Here is a 20,310-nt window from a genome sequence, read left to right as displayed (position 1 = left end):
AATGTGAGGATGTGACTTCCTGCTTCTTGGCTTATGGCTGCTGCTCTCCTATGGCTGCAAAAAAAGGCCTCAGAACCTAGAAGGCAAGGTGTCTGGGGACTTCTGCCTCCTGTGATAGAAACAGAAGCCATCCTCCTTAGAATACAAATAATGAACCAAAGCAGGCAGTAAAAGCTACATCCAACAAAAAAATAAGAAAAATGTAATATTTGTAAGTCACCTCCTCTGCTGATCCCATTTGGTTTCTGTGGCTTTTACTGAGCCAAGACCTGCTTTGCTGATGCACCTCAAACCTTACTGCACTGACCAAAAGGGATGTGAATTTGGTAGGGCCCTAAACATTTCCTCCACACAGCACTACAAAAGTTGCCTTCCTAGCAACATAGCTTATACATAGAATTTTTCTGAGAGGTAGTTGGCAGATAGCCATTGGACACAGCCCCTTAGAGCCCTAGAACTTCATAGATAAAAGCTGTGTTTGGAGTGAAGAGCAGTGGCCTCTCATATCCACTATAGCATCAGAAGCTATACTGAAAAATGGGATCTGAAGTGCAGGAGGAAAAGGCAGCTCAATGTGAGTCAGAAAACAGGAATTAGGCCAGGATCTATACTGGAAAAGCTGATATAGTATAGCTATATGTTCAAACCCTCCTACTGTGAACGCAGCTTCTACCCGCAAAAAAGTGGTTTCACTTGTATAGCTTGTATCTGTTCTTCAAGCAAAATAAGGTTCCTCAGCAAAAGCACTTGTAGGCCAGCATAGCTATCTAAACTGGGGCTTTTGCAAGTATAGAAAAGTTGCAAAGGAATCACACCCATAGCTGACAACGCTACTGGCAAAAGTTTATAGCAAAGCCTCACTTCAGTAACGCTCTCCCTGCCCCTTTTTAGAAGCAACTGAAGAAATAAATGCAAATCTGTCTCAGAACTCCAGCTATGTGCCAAATTTGTCATGCTAACCAGTGAAACAACAGGGTGCGGAAACAATAATTTTTTGGCCATTCATGTGACCTAGGATCATGATTGTGTGGTGGGAAGTCCCAGTCAAAATGAAAGTGAAATCTGCTGAGTGACTAGCAAAATATAACCAAGGGACAAAGAGCAGCAGCAGAAGTAAATAACTTTAGAAGGGAGAGCACGGGCACAAGATTTTTCCCGTAACATTATCCTAGAGCTTCTTACTTAAATCAAAAAGACAGGTCTCTTTCCCCCACCCCTTTTCTCCTTCAGTGCATCAGCTGAAGGAGACTTCCAGTGCTGACTCTCCTTGGTGTTTTGAGTTCCGCACACAGCACCATGGTGCTCCTCACGTAAGTACCCTGCTGGTGGGCTACGGGCAATGATGTTTTTTTCTGTGAGATTATACTGTGCATGCAAGCCTGGGGAGTCAAATTCCCTCCTGAGTCTCTTAAAGGGACAGTCAACTAAAAATCTCATTTCTGTCTTAATAGTTTATCTATTGCTGTAATACAAAGTACACCTTAGATCAGTCTAATAGAATGAGATCCAGGAGAACTGTATTTTTTTTCAGTTTGGTGACTTAGTGTGTTTGAGAGCACTGTGGCTATAGTTAGTTTCAGCATAGTTTCCCCTGTTGTTTACTCTGTGAATTTGGCAGTGTTCTCTGTCGCTAGCTTTCATTATTGTTTGCATAGGATTTTAACACAGCAAGGTTGGGGGGAGGAGAGAGAGAGAAAAGCAAACATTTTAAATGAGAAAAAGTGTGACCGAAAAGAATTACTGAAATAGACAATTGGGCACAAGAGTAGGTGAAATCTGAAACAGTTTTCCACTCTATTTACTTGAGGGGGTCAGTTGAATTGATTGAAAAAATAAAAATCAGGTTATATGTGTTTCTGTATTCTATCTACCTGACTTCTGTGTTTGCACACAGTCAGATGTGCCAGGCACTGTTTACATCTCCTGGCCTGATTTTTCTCTTGAGCAACACCAGTGATTTTAGTGGAGTAATATAACCTTAAAAAGACAGAGTAACTGCAAGCAGAATCAGCTCTCATTTTTTAGTTTTCATGTTACAGCTGATCATTAAGATCCAGATCCACAAAGAAGGTTGATTCTGAGGTTTGAGCATCTAAGTCCTACTGTTGGCTTCACTGTGACACAGAAAACCCCACTCAATCCTTTAGGCTTCTAATCTCACACCACATCTATAATTTCAGAGTGATAGTTCTCTCACCTTTATGGTTCTGCTTCTGAACTCAAGAGCTGCTTGCTGCCTCTCTGAATGCTGGGCCTAGGTTCAGAACTTCCCTTATTGCCAGAACGGGAGAAAGGCTTTTAACAGGGGATCTCCCACTGTGGAGAAGTCATTGTGCTGGAGCCAGAGAGAGACTGACTCTAGTCCAGCGCTTCAAGAGCCCACCCCAGAGGCAAGGGACCCCAGCTCCAATAATTTATTCATTATTTCTCCACAGTGAAGCAGCTTCCACAGGAGAGTTTGATGGAGCCCCGACTCCATTGTTCTGTGTTTACAGCCCTCTTCTAAGAGCTGGGGATCAAATCCTTTTTGGCTGTTGACAGAGGAGGGAATTGACCCTGGGATTTCTGCCTCCTAAGCAATTCATTTGGCTGTTTTGCATGGACCTATTGGAGTCTGGGAAGTGGGCTTGCTGCAAGTAGTGGCTTAGGGTGTCCAGGCAGCAGGTTCTTGGCCATGGGTGGCTGGCAGCATTAGGCCTGGATTTAGATGCCTGTCTCAGAGAGCGGGGTTCTTAGCACACCCTTCTCATTAACATCTCACATTGGTGAGCTTTGGTGGCTCCCTCTTTAGCACATTGCCTTTTTGGGGGGCTAATGTTAGGGCACCCATCTCTCCCCCTTCAGTGCATCAGGAGCTGAGGCCCCAATTCAGGCTTTATGGGTTGCAGTATTGTTCCTGAGATTTTCTAGGCAGGTAAAAGATAGGGGCTGTGACATTCAGTGTTACAATGCTTGAGTCCTACCCTTGGATTTAAAGGCTGAGGTTTTCTTCTCTGGTAAAAATGGAACCTCTTTTAATTACCAAGACGATGAATCAATTTATATGAAATTAGCTCGTAGTATGTGGAGTTACGCTGCATCATGTTCTGGAAAATCTTGTGTGATAGCAAAGGAAGTGGAGAAACTAGATTCTGCCTTGTTGTGAAAGGAGAGGCTGATACAGTTTGACATCAGTGGGTTTGGGATCTGGCCCTGTGTGATTGCTATTCCCAATGAAATCAATGGGACAATGTGTGAGAGAAGGAAATACTCACCTCAGCCCCTTTATTTTTATGGTTAGCATTCAGAGACCATGCAGCTGCTGATGCGCAGATCATAGGTAGCTCCCTTCCAGCTGCAGACAAAATCTTCCCCAGATTATATGTGGAATCTCCCTAGGGCATCAGAGATGGAACTGAGCCAGAAAGAACTCAGCTTGCGTTTCAGATCCCAGGATGAGTTCACAGATCTGGCAGCAAGAAAAGAGCAGCTTTCTACTTGTAAACGGTGCACATTTCATTTGAAAATCATTAAGGAGGAAAATCAGATTGCATAATTACAGAGCCCCAAAATGGCCATATGAGAGAGAACTGCACTTTAATGGGATGCTACTATCTAAGTCTAGCTGGAGTACTGATAAAGAGCTTCTAAATCTCAGCTAAGTACTGTAGAAAAATTCTCATCTCCAGTTACAAATTCCCAAGTATCAGCAGTTGACCTTAACACCTATCCATTCCCTTTCCCTGCAGCCATTAAGTATATGACATTTATTTAAACCCACGTTCTTATATGACTGCATACCAGTGCACCCATTGTTACAGATTATCTTCACACTGAAGAAGACACACCTATGCAAGCAGTAAACATACTAGTTGTATTCTAGGTCAGTGGTTCTCAACTAAGGGTACAGGTATCCCTAGGGGTAGGCAGAGGGATACATCGGGGGTACATCTTCCAGGGGGAACATCAACACAACTAGATATGTGCCTAGTTTTACTTGCCAAAGCTATATAAGAAGCACTAGCAACGTCAGTACAAGCTAAAATTTCCTACTAGCCACAATTACTTGTTTATACTGCTTTATGTACTAATCACTGAAACGTACATGCAATATTTATATTCCAATTGAGTTACTTTATAATTATGTGGTAAACCTGAGAAAGTAACCAATTTGTCAGTAATAGTGTGGCTGTGGCAAGTTTGTATTTTTATTTCCCATTTGGTAAGCAAGTAGTTTTTAAGAGAGGTAAAACTGGAGGGTATGCAAGACAAATCTGACTCCTGAAAGGGTTACCTTAGTCTGGAGAGGCTGGGAGACATGGCTCTAGTTATGAGGCCCCCATACAGATTTGTAATTTGAGGATGGGGTTGTAACAAAAGTTATCACCAGTTAGTCCAGGATTCACATCTGTTTGGACCCAAAATGGTTTGGAAAAGTCTAGCAGGGATCAGTAGGTAGGAAATAACACGACAGCTGCCAAGAATGGAATAGGGCCAAAGAGGAAAACAGATGTCAAGGGGTCAAGTTTGAACTCCTGAATGTTTTCAATTTCAAATGGTGGGGGAGGGGACAGTTGTTCTAGTTCATATCTTCCAGAATGACCTGTGCAATATAGAAGCATTTTAGGGTGTGCTCTAGAGATGTTCAAGACAGTGGCAATTACTCTGGAATGCCAAAGGAAACCGGAAACCTTTCCCCTTCCTTCTCCCCCTCTGCTTGTTTGTTTTCATTGTACTTGAGTTCCTCAGAGTACTTATTTTGGGTCAGATGACTTAGTCATTCTGCTATTTCTGCCAAGTCCTGAAGCGGAGAGCAGGCCTTCCCTCTGGGACTGGCAGGGCTGCTGTTCCTCATGGCCTGGATCTTCTTCAGGTTTTTCCCCTCTCATATTTTTATCTTTTCTCTGACGTCTCTTCTGCTCTGATTTTTGTTTCTCCTTCCCCTGTTCCTTTGGTTACCCACCCTCTCTCTGGCTGTCCTTGTCTAAGCCAGAACCAGTGCATAGTTTCAGGTGGGAAAGGGCTGGGCAACCAGTCTTGTTTTTAAGAGCTGCCTGATTTCCTCAGATCCTACTCTCTGAAGTGGGACACCCTCCATGCAAATCAGAGGAATGAAGGAACAAGCAGGTGCAGTAGAAAACAACAAGACCGCCAGGCTCTCCCCATACTGGTGCAAGCAGCAGGGCTGTGGCCTTGGTGATATGTAGGAATGGTCTTTTACCAGGGACAGAGTCTTTTGACGAATTATCACATGGGATCAGGAGAGGAAGAGCTCATCCCTGATAACCGGTCCCAGCAGCAACCCCCTAAAACAGCTGCCAGTGCCATGTATTGACTTAGGTCACTGAAGTGTCTTTGTTGATGTGTCTGTTCCTTTTAACTATCTACTGCCTGCAGGGACAGGCAGCCATTTGGAGAGGCGGAGTCATGACAGACTGTGGGAATGGATGGACGGGTGGGGACATGCTCACATGCAAACCCAGTTCCTTCCTGTGTTTGTTTTTCCCCTGGACATAAGCCTAAATGCCTTTGGCTTGGAAGAACATGTGCACTCTTGGCATGAGAAAGAGAGGTGTCAGTCATAGGCAGGTTTAAATCCCAGTGGGGTCATCTCAGCCTTTTCTCTTCCCAGGAGAGGTACTTTGGGGAGATTTCTGTGCTGCTCGGACTCACTTTGGTTCACCTTTGCTGTCACAATGGGACGTCAAAGCAGTTGTAAGGCTCACCCCCCAGAATGCCCCTGTTCAGGGGGGGCCTGCCAGGCACTGGGCTGGCTGTACACATACCAGTCCATGGGCAGCTGGAGATGGAAATGGTGACTTCACCTAGCCTATGCCTATGCCCAGAGCTGGGCCCTGTGTCAGCACCAATGGGGCTGAATCAGGGCCACTGAATGCCATGGAATTTAGGGGCTGGAGTGCCTCTGTGCTGTGGCATAGCAAAGACCCCGTGGGCTCCACGTGGCAGGGTAGGGCTTTACCCCACTGCCTTGGCCTTCTCTCCATAGTACTGGAGTGCAGGGTGCTGGCTGATGCCCCACCAGCTGCATTTCAGTGCTGCTACCAGAAGGGACTAGCGTGGATTAATGTGGGTCCAGTCTGGGCCAGGGCAGGGCTTTGGGCCATCACATCATGGGTGGGGCCTGGTGGAATCCCAGTCTTATTTTGTGTTCATTTTGACCGTTAACAGCGATTTTTACTTTTAATTTTTTTCTATTTTAATTGATTTTTATTTTTACACTTGTTGGAAACTGGGGAGTGGGGTCCCGGCTGGGGCTAGGCCAGCCCTGACAGCAGGATTCCAGGGGGCTCCTTTGGTGGGGCACAAGGCGCAGGGCAGGCTGTAGGGCGGGGACGAGCTAGTGTGGTCTCCTACTCATTCCCAGAACACCACAATGTTTGCTCCTGCTGGGAAAACTGTGGCCTGGCCCCTGCAGGGTATGTGAGGCACACTGGGGATGGGGGCGCATCTGCCCCCGACAAAAGCAGGTGTGGGTTTATCTCCTTACAGGAGGCGGGGGCGGGGAGGACATTAGCAAAGCATATGTGTCCAGTTTAAAACCAGAGGAATGGCCTGCCTATGACAAGCCTCCAGCCCCTGGAGGCCATCCTGCTGCGGAGCAGTGTCAGCTTGGGGAGAGCTCCTGGCTGGCATGCCAGGAACCAAGGCAGCGACAGCAGAGCTGTAGAGGGCTCTCTGAATGGCCCCCAGGCCAGGGACACCACAGCCCTGCTGGGGTCCTGGCAGGGCTGAGCTGAGCCAGACAAGTCTCCAGCCACAAAAAAAGGTCACCCCACTCCTGATTGGCTCTGTCCTGGGCATGGGTTGTTCAGCACAGAGGTGGCCTCCCCCCAACGCCAGGGGGCTTGTCCTCCTTCTTGTAGTCCTGGCCAAGAGCTGGTGCCACTGGATTACTGCAGGCACAAGCGGCAGGGGGGGGCGGAGCACCTCCCAGCTGATACCAATTTCTGGACTTTGCTTTCAGTGTACCAGGTGAAATCAATGTTACTGTCATCTAGCCTTTTAGTCACAGCCAAGCCTAAGTATTATTTCATAGCTAAACACACACCCTCTTCTGGTCCCATGCTGGCCCTCCCCAGGGCACTAGCCCTGTGCTCTTCCCAGGCCCCACCCCACGACCAGGCCCAGCACCCTGAGTCAGCCAACTAGTTTGGGGTTTTATTTGTTGCTGTGACATCCTCCCCCTGGTCTCATCCCCCTTCGGATGGGGCAGGCTGCCACCAGAAACCAGGCTCTTTTGAGGAAGGCAGGGCATCTTGGGTAGAAATCAATGGGGATTATTCATCTTGTCACTTCTGTACCTGCCCTGTAGTTCTCCCCATGGCTCCAGCTCTGCCATTAAGCCACCTCTGAGCTGTCTGTGTGGTTGTGTTTCTTACAGTGCACTGGACCTCGCTGGCAAGCGCAGGAGCACATTCAGACCTCGCCAGGCCATCACCAAGAAAAACCTTCGGAAGTTGAAGTGAGGTATTGATGGTGAGGGGTGATGCTGGGCTTGTGGGGGTGGGAGACACCCTATGTAGTAAGGGCCAAGCCTTTGTCAAACCACAGGAAGAATCCTGTTAGTTCGCACAGAGACTGGCTCGCTGCCAGGGAGTCACGGGTTCAGATCCCTGTCCGGGGCTCTTGGCACAGAGGCTGGAAGCACTGAAGTTTCCAGGACCCCCCTGTGCTGCTGCACGCCCAGGGCCCTGAGTACAGCACAGGGGTCCGACCCACAGAGCATGGTGTGAGCTTGTGGCTTAGCAGCTTTACCTATATCCGCTCCCCACTCAATGCTGCCTGGCACGTGTCGTGGGTTGCACAGTGGCGACAGCCAGTGGGGTGAGGTTGGCGGGATCCAAATACAGTTCAGTGGAGTCCTTGGCAGAACCGTGGTAACGCCGAAGCAAACGCCTGGGGGGGCTGTTAAATGGAGTGGAAGGGAAGGCTGCCCCACCACTGGGAATACAGGACACACACGGGACTAGGCTTGAGGCAGCCAGTTCCCTCTCTGAAGTGTTCAAAGCCAAGCCTGCGTGGGCGGCCCTCGCTCACTCTCTGACGCTGCTTGATGTCTATATTCAGACCCAACCAGCAAATCACTCTTGAGCATCTGAGGCAGCTGTTTTTGCTGATCCCATTCCCTGTGCAGTCCTGCTGGGACTCTCCTTTTACCTCTGATTTTGTTTTTTAGCCTAACCCGCAAGCCCTAGAATCAGGTGAAAAGAAGCCAAGGAGCAGAGAGAGAAGTGGCCAGGCAAGGCTGCCAAGAAGTCAGGCTGAACTGAGAGAGAACGAGGAAATCACCACTGGAGGTCTGTTCCCACAGCAACTGTCTCCTGGGGGGCTAGGGCTAGATTGTTTGGGTCCCTCCATTGGGATTTACAAGAGGGACTTAAATAGCTAATTGCCACTTTGGGTGACTACTCCAACAATAGAAATCCCGCTCATTGTGTTTGTTTTCCCATGATTCATGCTTCTTTTCACCAGGACCAAAAGCGAAAATGCTTTCCCAGGAAGGTTCTAATCTAGGCATTTCCAATAAATGACATCAAGGTTCTTACCCTATCAAACTTGGCAACTGGGCCCTAACAAACACCTGACTCACAATCCAGCTGAGAAAAAATTTTCTGGAAGGTCCAGTGTTTTCTGTAAGCTGTGCCCTTGTGCAATACTCAGGAGAGAGTCCAGTGCTGCCCAGCTGATTAGCGCAGTGCCCATAGCTAGTTTTTTTGTAGTTCTATTGGTGGTGCACATTCACACATGCCTTGGTGCACATAAAAATGTATTCTGCATATGGGTGGGAAAATTCCACACATGGATGGAAAAGATGAGAGGGAACACTGGGAAGGCCCCACCCTGAGGAGCCCACTTGTGTACATTACTGCTCAAAAAATGACAGATCTTTACACCGAAGCTAGACACATGGATGGGCAAGTGAGGGTGGAACTGGCAGCAAACATCTTGGCAATGCTCATCCCTTTCTTCTCTCCCAAACAGTGCACAGCACCACTTGGCTTCCATGTTACTTCAGTTAGGCTATGTCTAGACTGCCCCCTCTTGCTCAAGAGAATAAGCAAATGAGGCAAAACAGTGAATATCACTGCACCTCATTTGCATACTTAATGAGCAAGGGGCTTTTGCGCAAAAAGGAGCCATCTACACGACTCCTTTTTGCACAAAAGCCCCTTGCACAAAATGGCGGCTCATTAAGTATGCAAATATTCACCACTTTGCCTCATTTGCATAGTCTCCTGCGCAAGAGGGAGCAGTCTAAACAACTTTAGGCTGCGTCTAGACTGGCAAGTTTTTCCGCAAAAGCAGTTGCTTTTGCACAAAAACTTGCCAGCTGTCCACACTGGCCGCTTGATTTTGCGCAAAAGCACTGACGTTCTACTGTCCAAAATCAGTGCTTCTTGCGCAAATGCTTTGATGTTCCCGTTTGGGCAAAAGCCCTTTTCCAGAAATGTTTTTGCGCAAGAGGGCCAGTGTAGACAGCTAAAAACTGTTTTGTGCAAAAAAGCCCCGATGGCAAAAATGTCGATCGGGGCTTTCTTGCGCAAAACCGCATCTAGATTGGCACGGATGCTTTTCCGCAAAAAGTGCTTTTGCAGAAAAGCATCCATGCCAATCTAGACGCTCTTTTCCGCAAATGCTTTTAACGGAAAAACTTTTCCGTTAAAAGCATTTGCGGAAAATCATGCCAGTCTAGACGTAGCCTTAGTGTTTGTTTTCAGATTAAAGCCAGAATAATGTGTCATGGTCATAAGTACCACCCTGTATCAGCTGAAGCATGTAGGTGTGTTTGCCCAGTGAGGCACTTTCACGTTCCCTCTTGGTGAAATTGATTACCTGGCTGCTAAGGCATGAGCTAAGCAGTTATAGACAGGCCATGTTCTTCCTTCTGTGCTCTGCCCCTTCCTTTGCCTGAGTGTCCCACATGCAAAAAGGCAAAACTTGGCCCATTTGCCTTTACTTATCTTGGCAGTGGCTGGAGGAAGCTTGTTCATTATCCCGAGAGCTTCTCTGCTAATGGTAGGTGGTTCTGCTAATTCCCTATGGTCTCCCCTCCCCCCAAATACTGAAGGGGAAGATGAGACACAATTAAATGGGTGTCAGGTTCTAGTGTGGCATCTCCTCCCTGCCCCATAAGGTCCCATATCACTGCCTCTCAGTTCTTTGCACTGGGAAAACTGCAAACTCCCTAAAGAAGCTGAACTGTGCTGTCTCCTCATTACCACCTGCCTTTGTCCCTAAAATGCCAGCCCCCGCAGGGCTAGACAGACAAGTGCCAGGGTCCTCACTTCACAGATTTGTGTGTCTGCCCCTCCTGCTACAGCCCTGTTTGGCCACCAGTGAGCATTGCCCAGCCAGCAGAGCTATGGGAGGGAGCCAGAGCCGCTGATCCCTCTCATGCTTGGTCAACCAAACTCCAGCTGCAGAGTTGTCACTCCTGGCACTGACATGAGAGGAAGGCAGAGCACAGGTGCCATGCGCGGGGATGGCTGGTAGAATGACCATCTCCTGGCATGTCAGCGGCACAAAGTGGTTGTGGGATTGCTGAGGAACCAAAACCCCTCAAGGGCATTTCTAGTCACATTTCAAACCAGAGCCCCACTTCACAGGCAGCTGCAATGCTAACCTTTGTCCCTGCCCAGTGCTGGGGTCAGGAAACCTTGTTTGCTTCTAGTTTAATGTTTAAATGGTCCCCTTGTTAATTTACAGAATTTGTTCATTTCTTTCCTGGCTCATTCCCAGAGGAAGCAAAGTCCCCATTTTCCACATGTAGGAAACTAACAGTGCATGTATCAGCCCCTCATGTGGGCAGGCAGCAGCTCTTTGAACCTGGGCCCTTCAGCCCCATGCTACAGACCTTACCAACAGGAGCAATGGTATGGTAAGATTGCCTGCAATGGCAGGTGGGCCACTGGCAACAATCCCCAAATGGGACACTCGCTGGGCATGGCCCTGAATCACTACAGACTTCTTTACTGGGTGTCAGTCTGGCAGGTCTTGCCACTGCTCACAGTCTAACTGGTCGCCAGATTTGAGGTCGCAAAGGAATTGCCCCCTGGGTTAAGTTCCTAGTGACTCTGGGGAGATTTCGGGCACTGGTCACTTGCAGGTTCAAACTAGTGTAAATGGTGGATGCTCTGTAACTTGGTCTTTAAACCATGATTTGAGGACTACAGTAACTCAGATGGAGGTTGGGGTCTATAACAGGACAGGGTGGGTGAGATTCTGCAATGTGCAGGTCAGACAAGCTGATCGCGATGGTCCTTACTGGCCTTGAGCTCTATGAGCAATAGTAACCTGTTATCCTCTAGTGGACCAGCCATGAGAAGGGGCTGCACCACTCCTGCTGTGCGGGTGTTACCTGGGCCTGGGGGAAAGCAGCGGGATCACTGGTGTGAACATTGAAACTGAGGGCTCTTCCCATTCATATCTTACAGCAGGTCTCGCCAAGGAGGGCGCTACCGTGGGCTTGAGGAGCTACTATGGAAACGAGAATGAGAACTAGGGCAGGCCTGCTGTCCTGGAGTATCCTCTTCCTGGCTGCAGGGTCCATTGTCTTGATGCTGTATGCCCTGATGTGGGAAGCAGGGAACATTATCAACCTTCCCAAAAAAATAATCGGCTTCTACAACTTCTGCCTGTGGAACCAGACAGCTGGAGAGCTCCAGTGCCTGCAATTCAAGGACCTGAAGGAGCTGGGGATTGGCCAGGTTGAGCTAGTGCTGGCAAGGCTCTGTGTATACATGGCCCAGGTCCTCTGTCTCTTCTCCCCCTTTTTTACCCTCCAGACCCAATGTGCCAACAAGAGAGAGAGGGAGGCGTGGGAGGTGACCCTTGTGGTGCTAGGCCTCTCGGCTACATTTCTGGCGGGCGGCCTCAGCTTGTTTCTGTTGCAGACCTGGAGTTGGATCCAACTCTCTGAACTCAGTGGGGGTTTCATGGCTCTTGCAGGGGCTCAGGCCCTGCAGGTGCTCCAGTTTTTTGCTGCTGCTGCATGCCTCCAGTGGCTCCAGGGGGATCCTGCAAAGGACAGCCCATCCCCTGAGAAGCAGCTCCCACCCTTGAAGGTCTGAAGGCAGAGAAGGAGGGAGACACAGCGCTAGCTTGTGGCACTGAAATTCAGTGCCGTGTAGGATCTTACCAATCCAGTTGTTTTAATCATCTGATAGCCTATATAGCCTGCTCTTGTGTATTGATCTCCGGCTAGTCACTGCAAGAAAGATGGGCTGTCATGGTACAGGAAAGGCAAGCTGCAGAGGGTTCTAAGGCCTGGCTAACAGATGTAAGGCAAATCAGGATTAGCTACTAGAGCCAACCCAGCAGAGAAGGGTGACTGCATCTTTGTGGGGGTGCTGGCACATCTGAGCTGAGGTCCATGTTCAAAGCTAACAATTTGGGCATGAGCAGCTCAACTACAGTATCAGTGCCTGGCACAAAGGAATACCAGGAAAGATTCCCAGATCTTTTCTAGCTCTACTAGGCAATTTCAGCTGCTGTGTGCATAATCTGTCCCGTTGTAAAGGAAGTGTTACTAGGTTTGAACTCAAAGAAGAGGCCAAACTATGATGGTTGGAACCCTTTCCCAGCCCAGAAGTGTGCATTCAAGCTTGTCTGCAAAATATTTCAAATGAGCCTAAAATTAGAAGTATTTAACATGGCAGAAAATGCAATTCAAAAGGTTTGGAACCAGGTGCTGAGCCTTCCCCATTGTGCGTATTTAGTCTCTGCAAGTGTGGAATGGCAGTGTCACCACCCTATTGTTCCTGGCTAAAGAGATGCTGGTGACAAAGTTGTCCCCGGGAGAGAAACCATCAATTGGCCTCTCCCCACTACGTGGTAGGCTCAGGACAGGGACTGAGCAGGGCAGAGCTGGAGCACAGAGGTGGAACGTTGGAGGACAACATGCTTGGCTGCTGCCATACTGACTAATGTGTGTGACTCAAAGCATCGTGTATACACACTACTGCAATAATCTTTATACACAATGTGCCTCATGAGCGATCATTTGAAAATGAGTAACTCACTGCCATTCCTGCCCAGCGGAGGCACACAGTGAGTAGTCAGAGTTGTGGGCAGATGCAGAAATTATAACTAAAGTGCATTTAAACCAGGCACAGCATGGGGAGCTAGTGACCCCATCTGCCCTAAACAATGGAACCTGTTTGTTTCTCTGGCCCGCCTGCTATCATGCAAGGCCCATTGCCATATCAGGTAAATAAAGCCATCATGCCAACAAGCAGGGGAGGAGACAGCATAGGTGGAGACGGAGCACATGGATGCTTGGTTAAGAGACATAATTTAATAACCTTTTGAAGTTTACATAACTGATAAAAGGTGCCTCACTGGCTGGCCTGCAGATCAAGGGTTACAAAGCAACTCCTTTGCCTCCTTCCCCCCTCCCTCCTGTGTGCCCTGCCCAGGGAGCTCAGTCCCCAATCTCGCTGCAGAGACTGACAATCAGGAGACCTCTTGGCACCATCGGGTTGGGGCATGGGGAGGAGAGGACAGGTGGCCCACAAGGAACGGGTGGGGAGCCTTAGGGTGGGTGAGAGGCTGTTCCCCCAGATTCAGACATCCTGAGCAAGGCTCTATTTGAACCAGACACAGGCTATTCAGCAGGGGCAGGGTGAGCTCCTCTCAGACTTTCTCTCAGGCCCTGCCCACACCTCTGCTCTGGGCTCACTTTGAATTGGGAGGGCGTTTGGGGCACCTGGACAGCCCCCATGGCTGTATTCTCACCCCCTGGAGCCAGCGCCTGGGTCTGCCCCGCACCCTGCCCACCACCACAGTTCCCTTTGCCATTATTTTTGCACTGGTTTAAAAATCCATAAGACTTCAGCTAAAAAAGATCTCCCTGACGTATTTCAAAGCATCATCCTCTTCGTCCTCCGTGTCCGTCCTGCTAGCACAGCCCAAATCGTCTGGCTGAGCATCAGGTCGGGGGGCGCTGGCCCCGCTGTTGCTTGCTGGGCTCTTCTGAGGCTCGGTTGGCATTTGCTGGCCTTCCTGCTTCCCTTCGGTTTCCGATGGAACACTCCCCTCGGTTTCCTTGTATTTACGATTCTGGCACAGAAACAAACCAGACGTGTCCAGAAAGCGTTTTGTCCCAAGCAAGAGGGAGAAACACCCGTCCCCCCTGGCACCAGGCTCCAATCTGTTTAAATGCAATGGGAGGCTTAACAGCATCTGTATCCCACCCCGCTTCACAGCACACACATGCTGGCTTAGGCCAGGCAGGGAAGACCCCCGCTCTTTGCCACTGAAGCTGCAGGGGAGTTCTGGACAGTCACCTCCACTACAGTTTGGGGAGAGTACTAAAGTTAACATCTGTGCACCTTCAAAGAGCATCACAGGATCATTAATGCTCATGGGGAAGGGGAGACTAAAGGGTGCCCCAAAAGTGAACGGGGGAGCTTTAACAGTTAGGAACAACTAAGGACCTCAGTCCTGCCATCAGAGCTGGATGGACCCATGTGAAGTTCCACCAAGGGCTGGCGGTGTCTCCGAGCTCCCACAGGGCTGGGAAGGAAAGCCCACTGCTTTACCCTCCACACCCACATGTGCACCCACCCTCCCCAGCACAAGAAGCAGGACTGACTGGCTGGAGACTCCCTCAGCCCCAGCAAGGGTCACTGTGATGCAGATGTGGGAAGAGTCAAACATGCTTAGGGGGGCAAGGAGCATAACTGTATTCCAGACAAAAACTTCTCCCCTCTAAATAAATAATTGCTGGGAATCGTGTTACTAAACCCTGTTAACCACGTGTCCTCTTTCTGCACCACCTTCCTGATGGTCAGAAGGGCTTGTGTGTGTGAAAACTTCTCTCCGTGCATTTATTCATGGGCATTCCTCCTCACCACAATCTGCACCTCTCAAATGGTAACCTTCCCAATGCCCTGGCAAAGCTGAGCTGCAGCAGTCTCCGCACTTACTGAGGGGTAAACAAGCAATGTGAGTGGTCATGCAGGAGGTGCGAGACAGAGCATGAAACAGCATGCAGACTTCCCAAGTCTGTGCTTCAACCAAGTCACCCATTCCCTCCTCCTGCCTGACCCACTTGCTGTTGTGGTTTCCACAAGGCTTCTGGGGGACATGTTATAATGTTACACGTGCTGGACCCTGGCATCACTGAAATGGAGGCAGCTGGCTACAAAGGAGAATGCTTCTATTTAGCCTCCCTGCAATGGAATGTCCCCAAGGGAAGTGGTGGAAGCCAGACATTTTAGACTAGACTGGGAAAAAAGCATCAGGACAGGGACATGTTAGGAACCTGCTACATTGGCAGGAAGATGGACTAGCAGGCCTGGGCGCTCACCTCAGCCAGGATGCTCAGGGCCACATCCACCAGCTCCGCTTCATTCATACAATAGACAGTCACAGTCCTGGACAGGCCAAGAGATTAGAAGAGAAAATAAAATCAGGAATTAGCTGGGGAACACTGTCACAGGCAGAAATGAGAATGCTTCCCCCCACAGACACACAATCAGCAGAGGAATGTATTCATGGGGGAATACTGCATCACGGCGCAATGCAGAACTTGTGCGGAAATTAATGGGTTTTGTGCAGAATTTCCTTCCTTCCCTTCTACACTGAAATGGGCTGCATATCTGATGGCCACAACCAGCACTGGAGAGGGCAGAGCCTAGCTTGTAAATAAAAGACATTACAGAGGGGGGGGGGGGGTTCCTGCAGCTGTAGTTCCCAGCATGTCCTGAAGGAAGGAGGCAGCATGCAGAAAATGTCATACAAGCCCAGAACCCAGAAAGAGGCTGTTTCTTTGGGTGCTTAGGCATTGTGGGGAAGGGGATGTGTGTGTCCGGGCTGGGTGGTACTCACAGCTGGGCTCTGGGGGAGTGACTATGGGCTCTGGGGAGAGAAGGCAGAGAGTCAGAAACTGGGTTATTGTAGGGGGTTCCTTAACTCCTTACTCCTGGAGGAATTTGTGTGTATCTTTAATGATATAGACATGGGTATTGTGAAATAAATTACCAAAATAATTGAAACTGGCATGCTTGTGTAGTGCTAGTTTAACAAATAAAAATACAGACTATTGTAGAACTTTAAAAGATTGTGTGCAGAATTTTTAATGTGTTAAATTCCCCCAAGAGCAGGGCATGCTTTTGTTTCTGGAAAGTCCCTGTTTTTCAATAACAGGAAGTCAGAAGCTGGAGTCTGACTGTCTTCCCACACCACTATTACTTTCGTGGAAGTCAGATGATTTGGGCGGAGTTATGTACATCAGCTTAGAGCAGAAATCAGAACCTTTTTGGAACATTCCTGTGTATTTCCATAAGCATCCAGTCCCTTACGATACAAAGTACAACAGTTAGCCCTATCGCCTTTTTAAGGGATCTCAAAGCATTGCACAGGCTGGGGGACCACAGCTCAGGGACAAATGCAGCAGAAGGGATCAAGCACAAGAGGGAGCATAGGGAGGGAAGTGAAGAATAGCATAGCTCTGAGAGAGAGTAAATACCCAAGGGATTTGACCACGATGAGCACCTTAAGCTCTAAACAAACAGCTCTGTGTTTTCCTTCTCTCCTGAGCAAGCAGCTCCACCAGCATAGCACTCTCTGCAGCTCTGACCCAGGGAAGAACACCCTGGCTGAGCCTCCAACCCCACTTTCAGGTGATACTCTTGCTTCTCCTTGGGGGTTTCCTAGCCAAGTATTGACCAGACCCCACAGTGCTTTGCACACAGAAGCCAATGCGATTGCAGCCCCAGCTAGCCCGGTTGCACAATGTGCTTACCTTGCCATGGCTGTCTTCTTCGCTCTCTTGGGTCTTACTGCTGACACAGTCTCTCTTGGCTCCACGTCCCTCGCTACCATCCATGGCGGAAGGACCCTCTTTTTTGCTTTGCACACGGCGGTTTCCATCACTTTGCATTTAAAAAAGGAACTGGCACACAGTCAAGGCTCAGCCGTTTATACGGTTCAGAATTCACCACTGTGCATGACTGTCTGGTGCTGTCCTATGCATCCCCCTTCCCAAAGAGAAGCTTTCATTAATCCACAGCTAATGCATCAGGGAATGTGCTACAAATCCCCATTAACATCTTAAAGGAACACTGCCAAAAATCTTACTATATGTTTTAGAAATGTGTGTCTGTCTGTCCACAAGTCCGTTTGTTCAAGAACTGCTCCAAAGCGGTAAATGCTAGGATCACATTTAGTATGCAGCTTCCCCTTATCAAAACTTAAACATTAAAGCCAGCTTTGGGTTTGGTTGGGCCAGGATAATGAGATATGCCTGGAATCTGATTGTTTTTCATAAAACAGAAAGGGAAGGGTCTGGCAGGAAGGAGTTATACTATAGAACAGTGTTTCCCAGTTTTAGCCACGGAACCCTTTAAAAAGAAAATGCTGGGGGAAACTGGTCGACCCTCCCCTCCCCCCCAAAAAAATGGAAAAACAAAAAACCCTTGAAAATGGGTTACACCGGGCCCCTAAGACCTGCTCGGCGGGTGGGAGGGATTGATCGAGTTCTTGCGGAACCCTTACTTTCACTTTGCAGAACCCTGGGGTTCTGCAGAGCACTATTTGGGAAACACTGCTATAGAATGACCACAGGGGGACAAGCAAGGGGCCAGAGATGAGGACTTGGGCAGCTATAACCCCAGTAAGGGGCAGGGGTGGAGAAATGTAAAGCTATCTACTATACATTTCAGACAGTTTGAGTGTCTCTTCCTGTATCTTTCTGTCCCCCAGCTGGGGACATTCACCCTTCACCCAGCATTGGCTGCTGCAGTAGCCATGGACAGGCACTTCTCACCTGGCCCCACCAGAGCAGGAACTGGCTCCTGCTCCCTGCTCCTGATTTCTGTCTTGTCGCTGGTTCTGTAAGCAGGCCCAGGATTCCTTGTTCTATGGTCATGGGGCCTGGAAATGCGGGACAGAAGAGCAGTGGGCTCTGAGGCTATGTCTACACTTGTGGCTTCTTGCGCAAGTATGGCAGCTCTTGCGCAAGAATCCGCAGAGCGTCCACACGGCCCACCCGCTCTTGCGCAAGGAAATTTACAGTACGGCGTGGTAAGAGGGGGCTTCTTGCGCAAGAGCTACACTTTTAACAAGTTTAAGCCCTCTTGCGCAGGAGCTCTTGCGCAAGAGGGCAGTGTGGACGCTCGGCCAGGGTTTCTTGTGCAAGAAAGCCCTATGGCTAAAATGGCCATCAGAGCTTTCTTGCGCAAGAGAGCGTCCACACTGCCATGGATGCTCTTGCACAAAAGCACAGCTGGCACATGGCAGTGTGGATGTTTTCTTGAGCAAGAGTTCTTGCGCAAGAAGCCGCTAGTGTAGACATAGCCTGAGAGTTTCCTTCCACCTTCTCAGACCCTTATTCTGCTGCTACTGCCTCAGCAGTGGGGTGCTACCGCGTAGTCCCCCGTGATCACTTCACACCCCCAGCAGCCGCGGTAGGGAAAGGAGCATAAAACGCTGGAATCTGGGTAACAGCTTTGTTCCAAGTGGGCCAGGGAGCCTGGCACCAACCCCCACTGGTTTGTGCCCGGCTCTCACGGAGACCTGCCGGCAGAGCTATTGAGCATGCTCAGTGCCCCATAATTCTTCCCAAATTACACAATCTCATAGGTGGCACCTTTCCACATGACGCCGGGCCAGACGGGCGGTGGCGGCCTGTCCAGAGCACGACCAGGACTAAGCGCTGCCAGCATCGAGCCGCGCGCGGAAATGTGTCTGCAGAAAACACGCAGCATCGGAGAGAGACGGGGGAGCTGGCAAAGCTGCAACACCACAACGGCTGCCCCGTCCGACCCCCGGCCCTGGGAGATCAACTGCTGCCTGGCGGCTCAGCCAGTCACCGCCCACAACGTCCTGCCTCCTCCCGCCTGCTTATCCCCAGGAAGCGCCCTAGGCCAGCGGCTGGGCGTGGGGGCGCCCCCGGCTCTCCTGCTCTCCGCAGCGAGGCTGCTTGTGCAGCTGCCCAGCCGCGCGGGGAGCGATCCCGGCCTGGCCCGCTCCCCAGGGGAGGCAGCTGGAAAGAGAAAGCGCCCGAGGCCGGGGGCAATGGCAGCGGCCCCGCCCCAGCGCGCTGCACGGGAAAGCCAGGGGCGAAGCGGCACCCCGCCAGCAGAGCCGCGCCGGGCGGCCAGGGGGCCCCGGCTCGCCTTCCGCACACCCTGCCCCGGGGCTGGCCGGGCCTGCGGAGCCAGGCTCCTCGGGGCAGGCTCGCAAGCCACACGGACCCCAAACTGCCCGGGGCTGCTCCCTAGGCCCGGGAGACACGAGCCCCTGCGGGTGGCGCTCATGGAGGCAACTCCCAAAACTGATACTTCGAAGGAACAAGGTGACGTTTCTGGCCCTACCTCCCCCCTTTCAGCCAGGAAACTGCAGGGTTTGCGCCCTCCTGCTCTGGGAAATGGTGCTCGCTTCTGCTCCCGGGTTTCTCGGAAATCACCATAGGCGGGCACTTGTTTGCTAGTTGGGTCTCCCTCTGCCGGCAGAAGGCCCAGCAGCAGCGGCAACAGTGAGTCATTTAGGAGCCGCTCGTGAGTGCTTTAAACTCGTGACTCTAGGATGGGGATTTGATGCCAGAAAGACCTTTCCTCGTCCCTGGAGTCAAGCGGTTTTGAAAGGTCCCACTGTAGCCGTGGATTGCATAGCAGGGCTCACATAACCTCTTAATATTCATGCTCACTCTCCTAAGAAAAAATGGATGCTTTCTGATTTCCACCCCATACATTTCATAGTATGTTCTTGCTGTCACATAAAAATGTCTTGTGGACATTTTAATTTGGGTGAAATATTTGTGTTACAGATAAAAAGGAACTTTGCTTTTCCTCAGGGGTTAGAGAATAAATTTGAAAAGACCAGTGCTCTTTTTTGCTTCATTTTGAGCAATTTAACAAATAATTGACTTTTCCTTCCTCCCTTACCCCCATCTTGCCTGAGCTTTTTTCTCACTGCCCTTTTAAGGGAACACATTGATCAGAGGTCAGACTGAGACTAACACAGGGACTTTGAATCTTTGTTCTGGTTCAGTGATCTTCCCACAGCTGCACTGGATAAGTGGATTTTCTGCAACATTTCACTTCTGCACTATTTCTCCCTCCCCCCCCCCCCTCCCCCCAAACTTCCAGAGGCTGGGGTGAAGTACATTCTCTGGTCTGGAGATCTGCAAGACTAGATAAGGGAAACTGTTCCCTCTCATCTTTTCCATCCATGTGGAGATAGATTGTATGTGCATTTAGGACTGTGTATGTGCACTGCACACAGAAACACAAACCTACCTGTGGGTGCTCTGCTAATCAGCTGGACAGTAATCCCTCCTGAACTTCCAAAGGTCATTCTGAC

General features: G+C 49.8%; 2 protein-coding genes across 6 annotated transcripts; one reads left to right on the top strand and one right to left on the bottom strand.

Annotated features, from left to right (window-relative positions):
• Window positions 1-1,055: 1,055 nt before the first annotated feature.
• TMEM140 (transmembrane protein 140) lies at window positions 1,056-16,064 on the top strand. 2 transcript variants are annotated; one of them, XM_025186053.3, is made up of 4 exons: window positions 1,056-1,310; window positions 7,382-7,467; window positions 8,177-8,297; window positions 11,439-16,064. In XM_025186053.3, exon 4 carries the CDS (start codon window positions 11,481-11,483, stop codon window positions 12,069-12,071), a length of 591 nt encoding a protein of 196 aa, XP_025041838.1. In that variant the 5' UTR covers window positions 1,056-1,310; window positions 7,382-7,467; window positions 8,177-8,297; window positions 11,439-11,480; the 3' UTR covers window positions 12,072-16,064. The 2 variants fall into 2 exon arrangements, with proteins under 2 accessions (XP_025041838.1, XP_006125935.1); XM_006125873.5 differs by having other exon boundaries at window positions 1,057-1,310; window positions 11,436-16,064.
• On the bottom strand, window positions 13,278-20,021 carry CYREN (cell cycle regulator of NHEJ). 4 transcript variants are annotated; one of them, XM_006125871.5, is made up of 5 exons: window positions 19,323-20,021; window positions 17,774-17,880; window positions 16,751-16,880; window positions 15,314-15,380; window positions 13,278-14,061 (listed from the first exon to the last, which is right to left on the bottom strand). In XM_006125871.5, the coding sequence occupies exons 1-5, from the start codon at window positions 19,490-19,492 to the stop codon at window positions 13,834-13,836; spliced, it is 702 nt and encodes a 233-aa protein (XP_006125933.3). In that variant the 5' UTR covers window positions 19,493-20,021; the 3' UTR covers window positions 13,278-13,833. The 4 variants fall into 4 exon arrangements, with proteins under 4 accessions (XP_006125933.3, XP_089636719.1, XP_089636721.1 ...); XM_089780593.1 differs by having other exon boundaries at window positions 16,751-16,985; window positions 19,323-20,016; XM_089780595.1 differs by lacking the exon at window positions 17,774-17,880.
• Window positions 20,022-20,310: the final 289 nt, after the last annotated feature.

The sequence above is a fragment of the Pelodiscus sinensis genome, chromosome 1, assembly GCF_052426305.1.
Source record: "Pelodiscus sinensis isolate ZL-2025 chromosome 1, ASM5242630v1, whole genome shotgun sequence".
Taxonomy (NCBI): domain Eukaryota; kingdom Metazoa; phylum Chordata; order Testudines; family Trionychidae; genus Pelodiscus; species Pelodiscus sinensis.
Note: the sequence above shows the minus strand (reverse complement) of the source record. Positions and strands in the feature narration are given on the sequence as shown.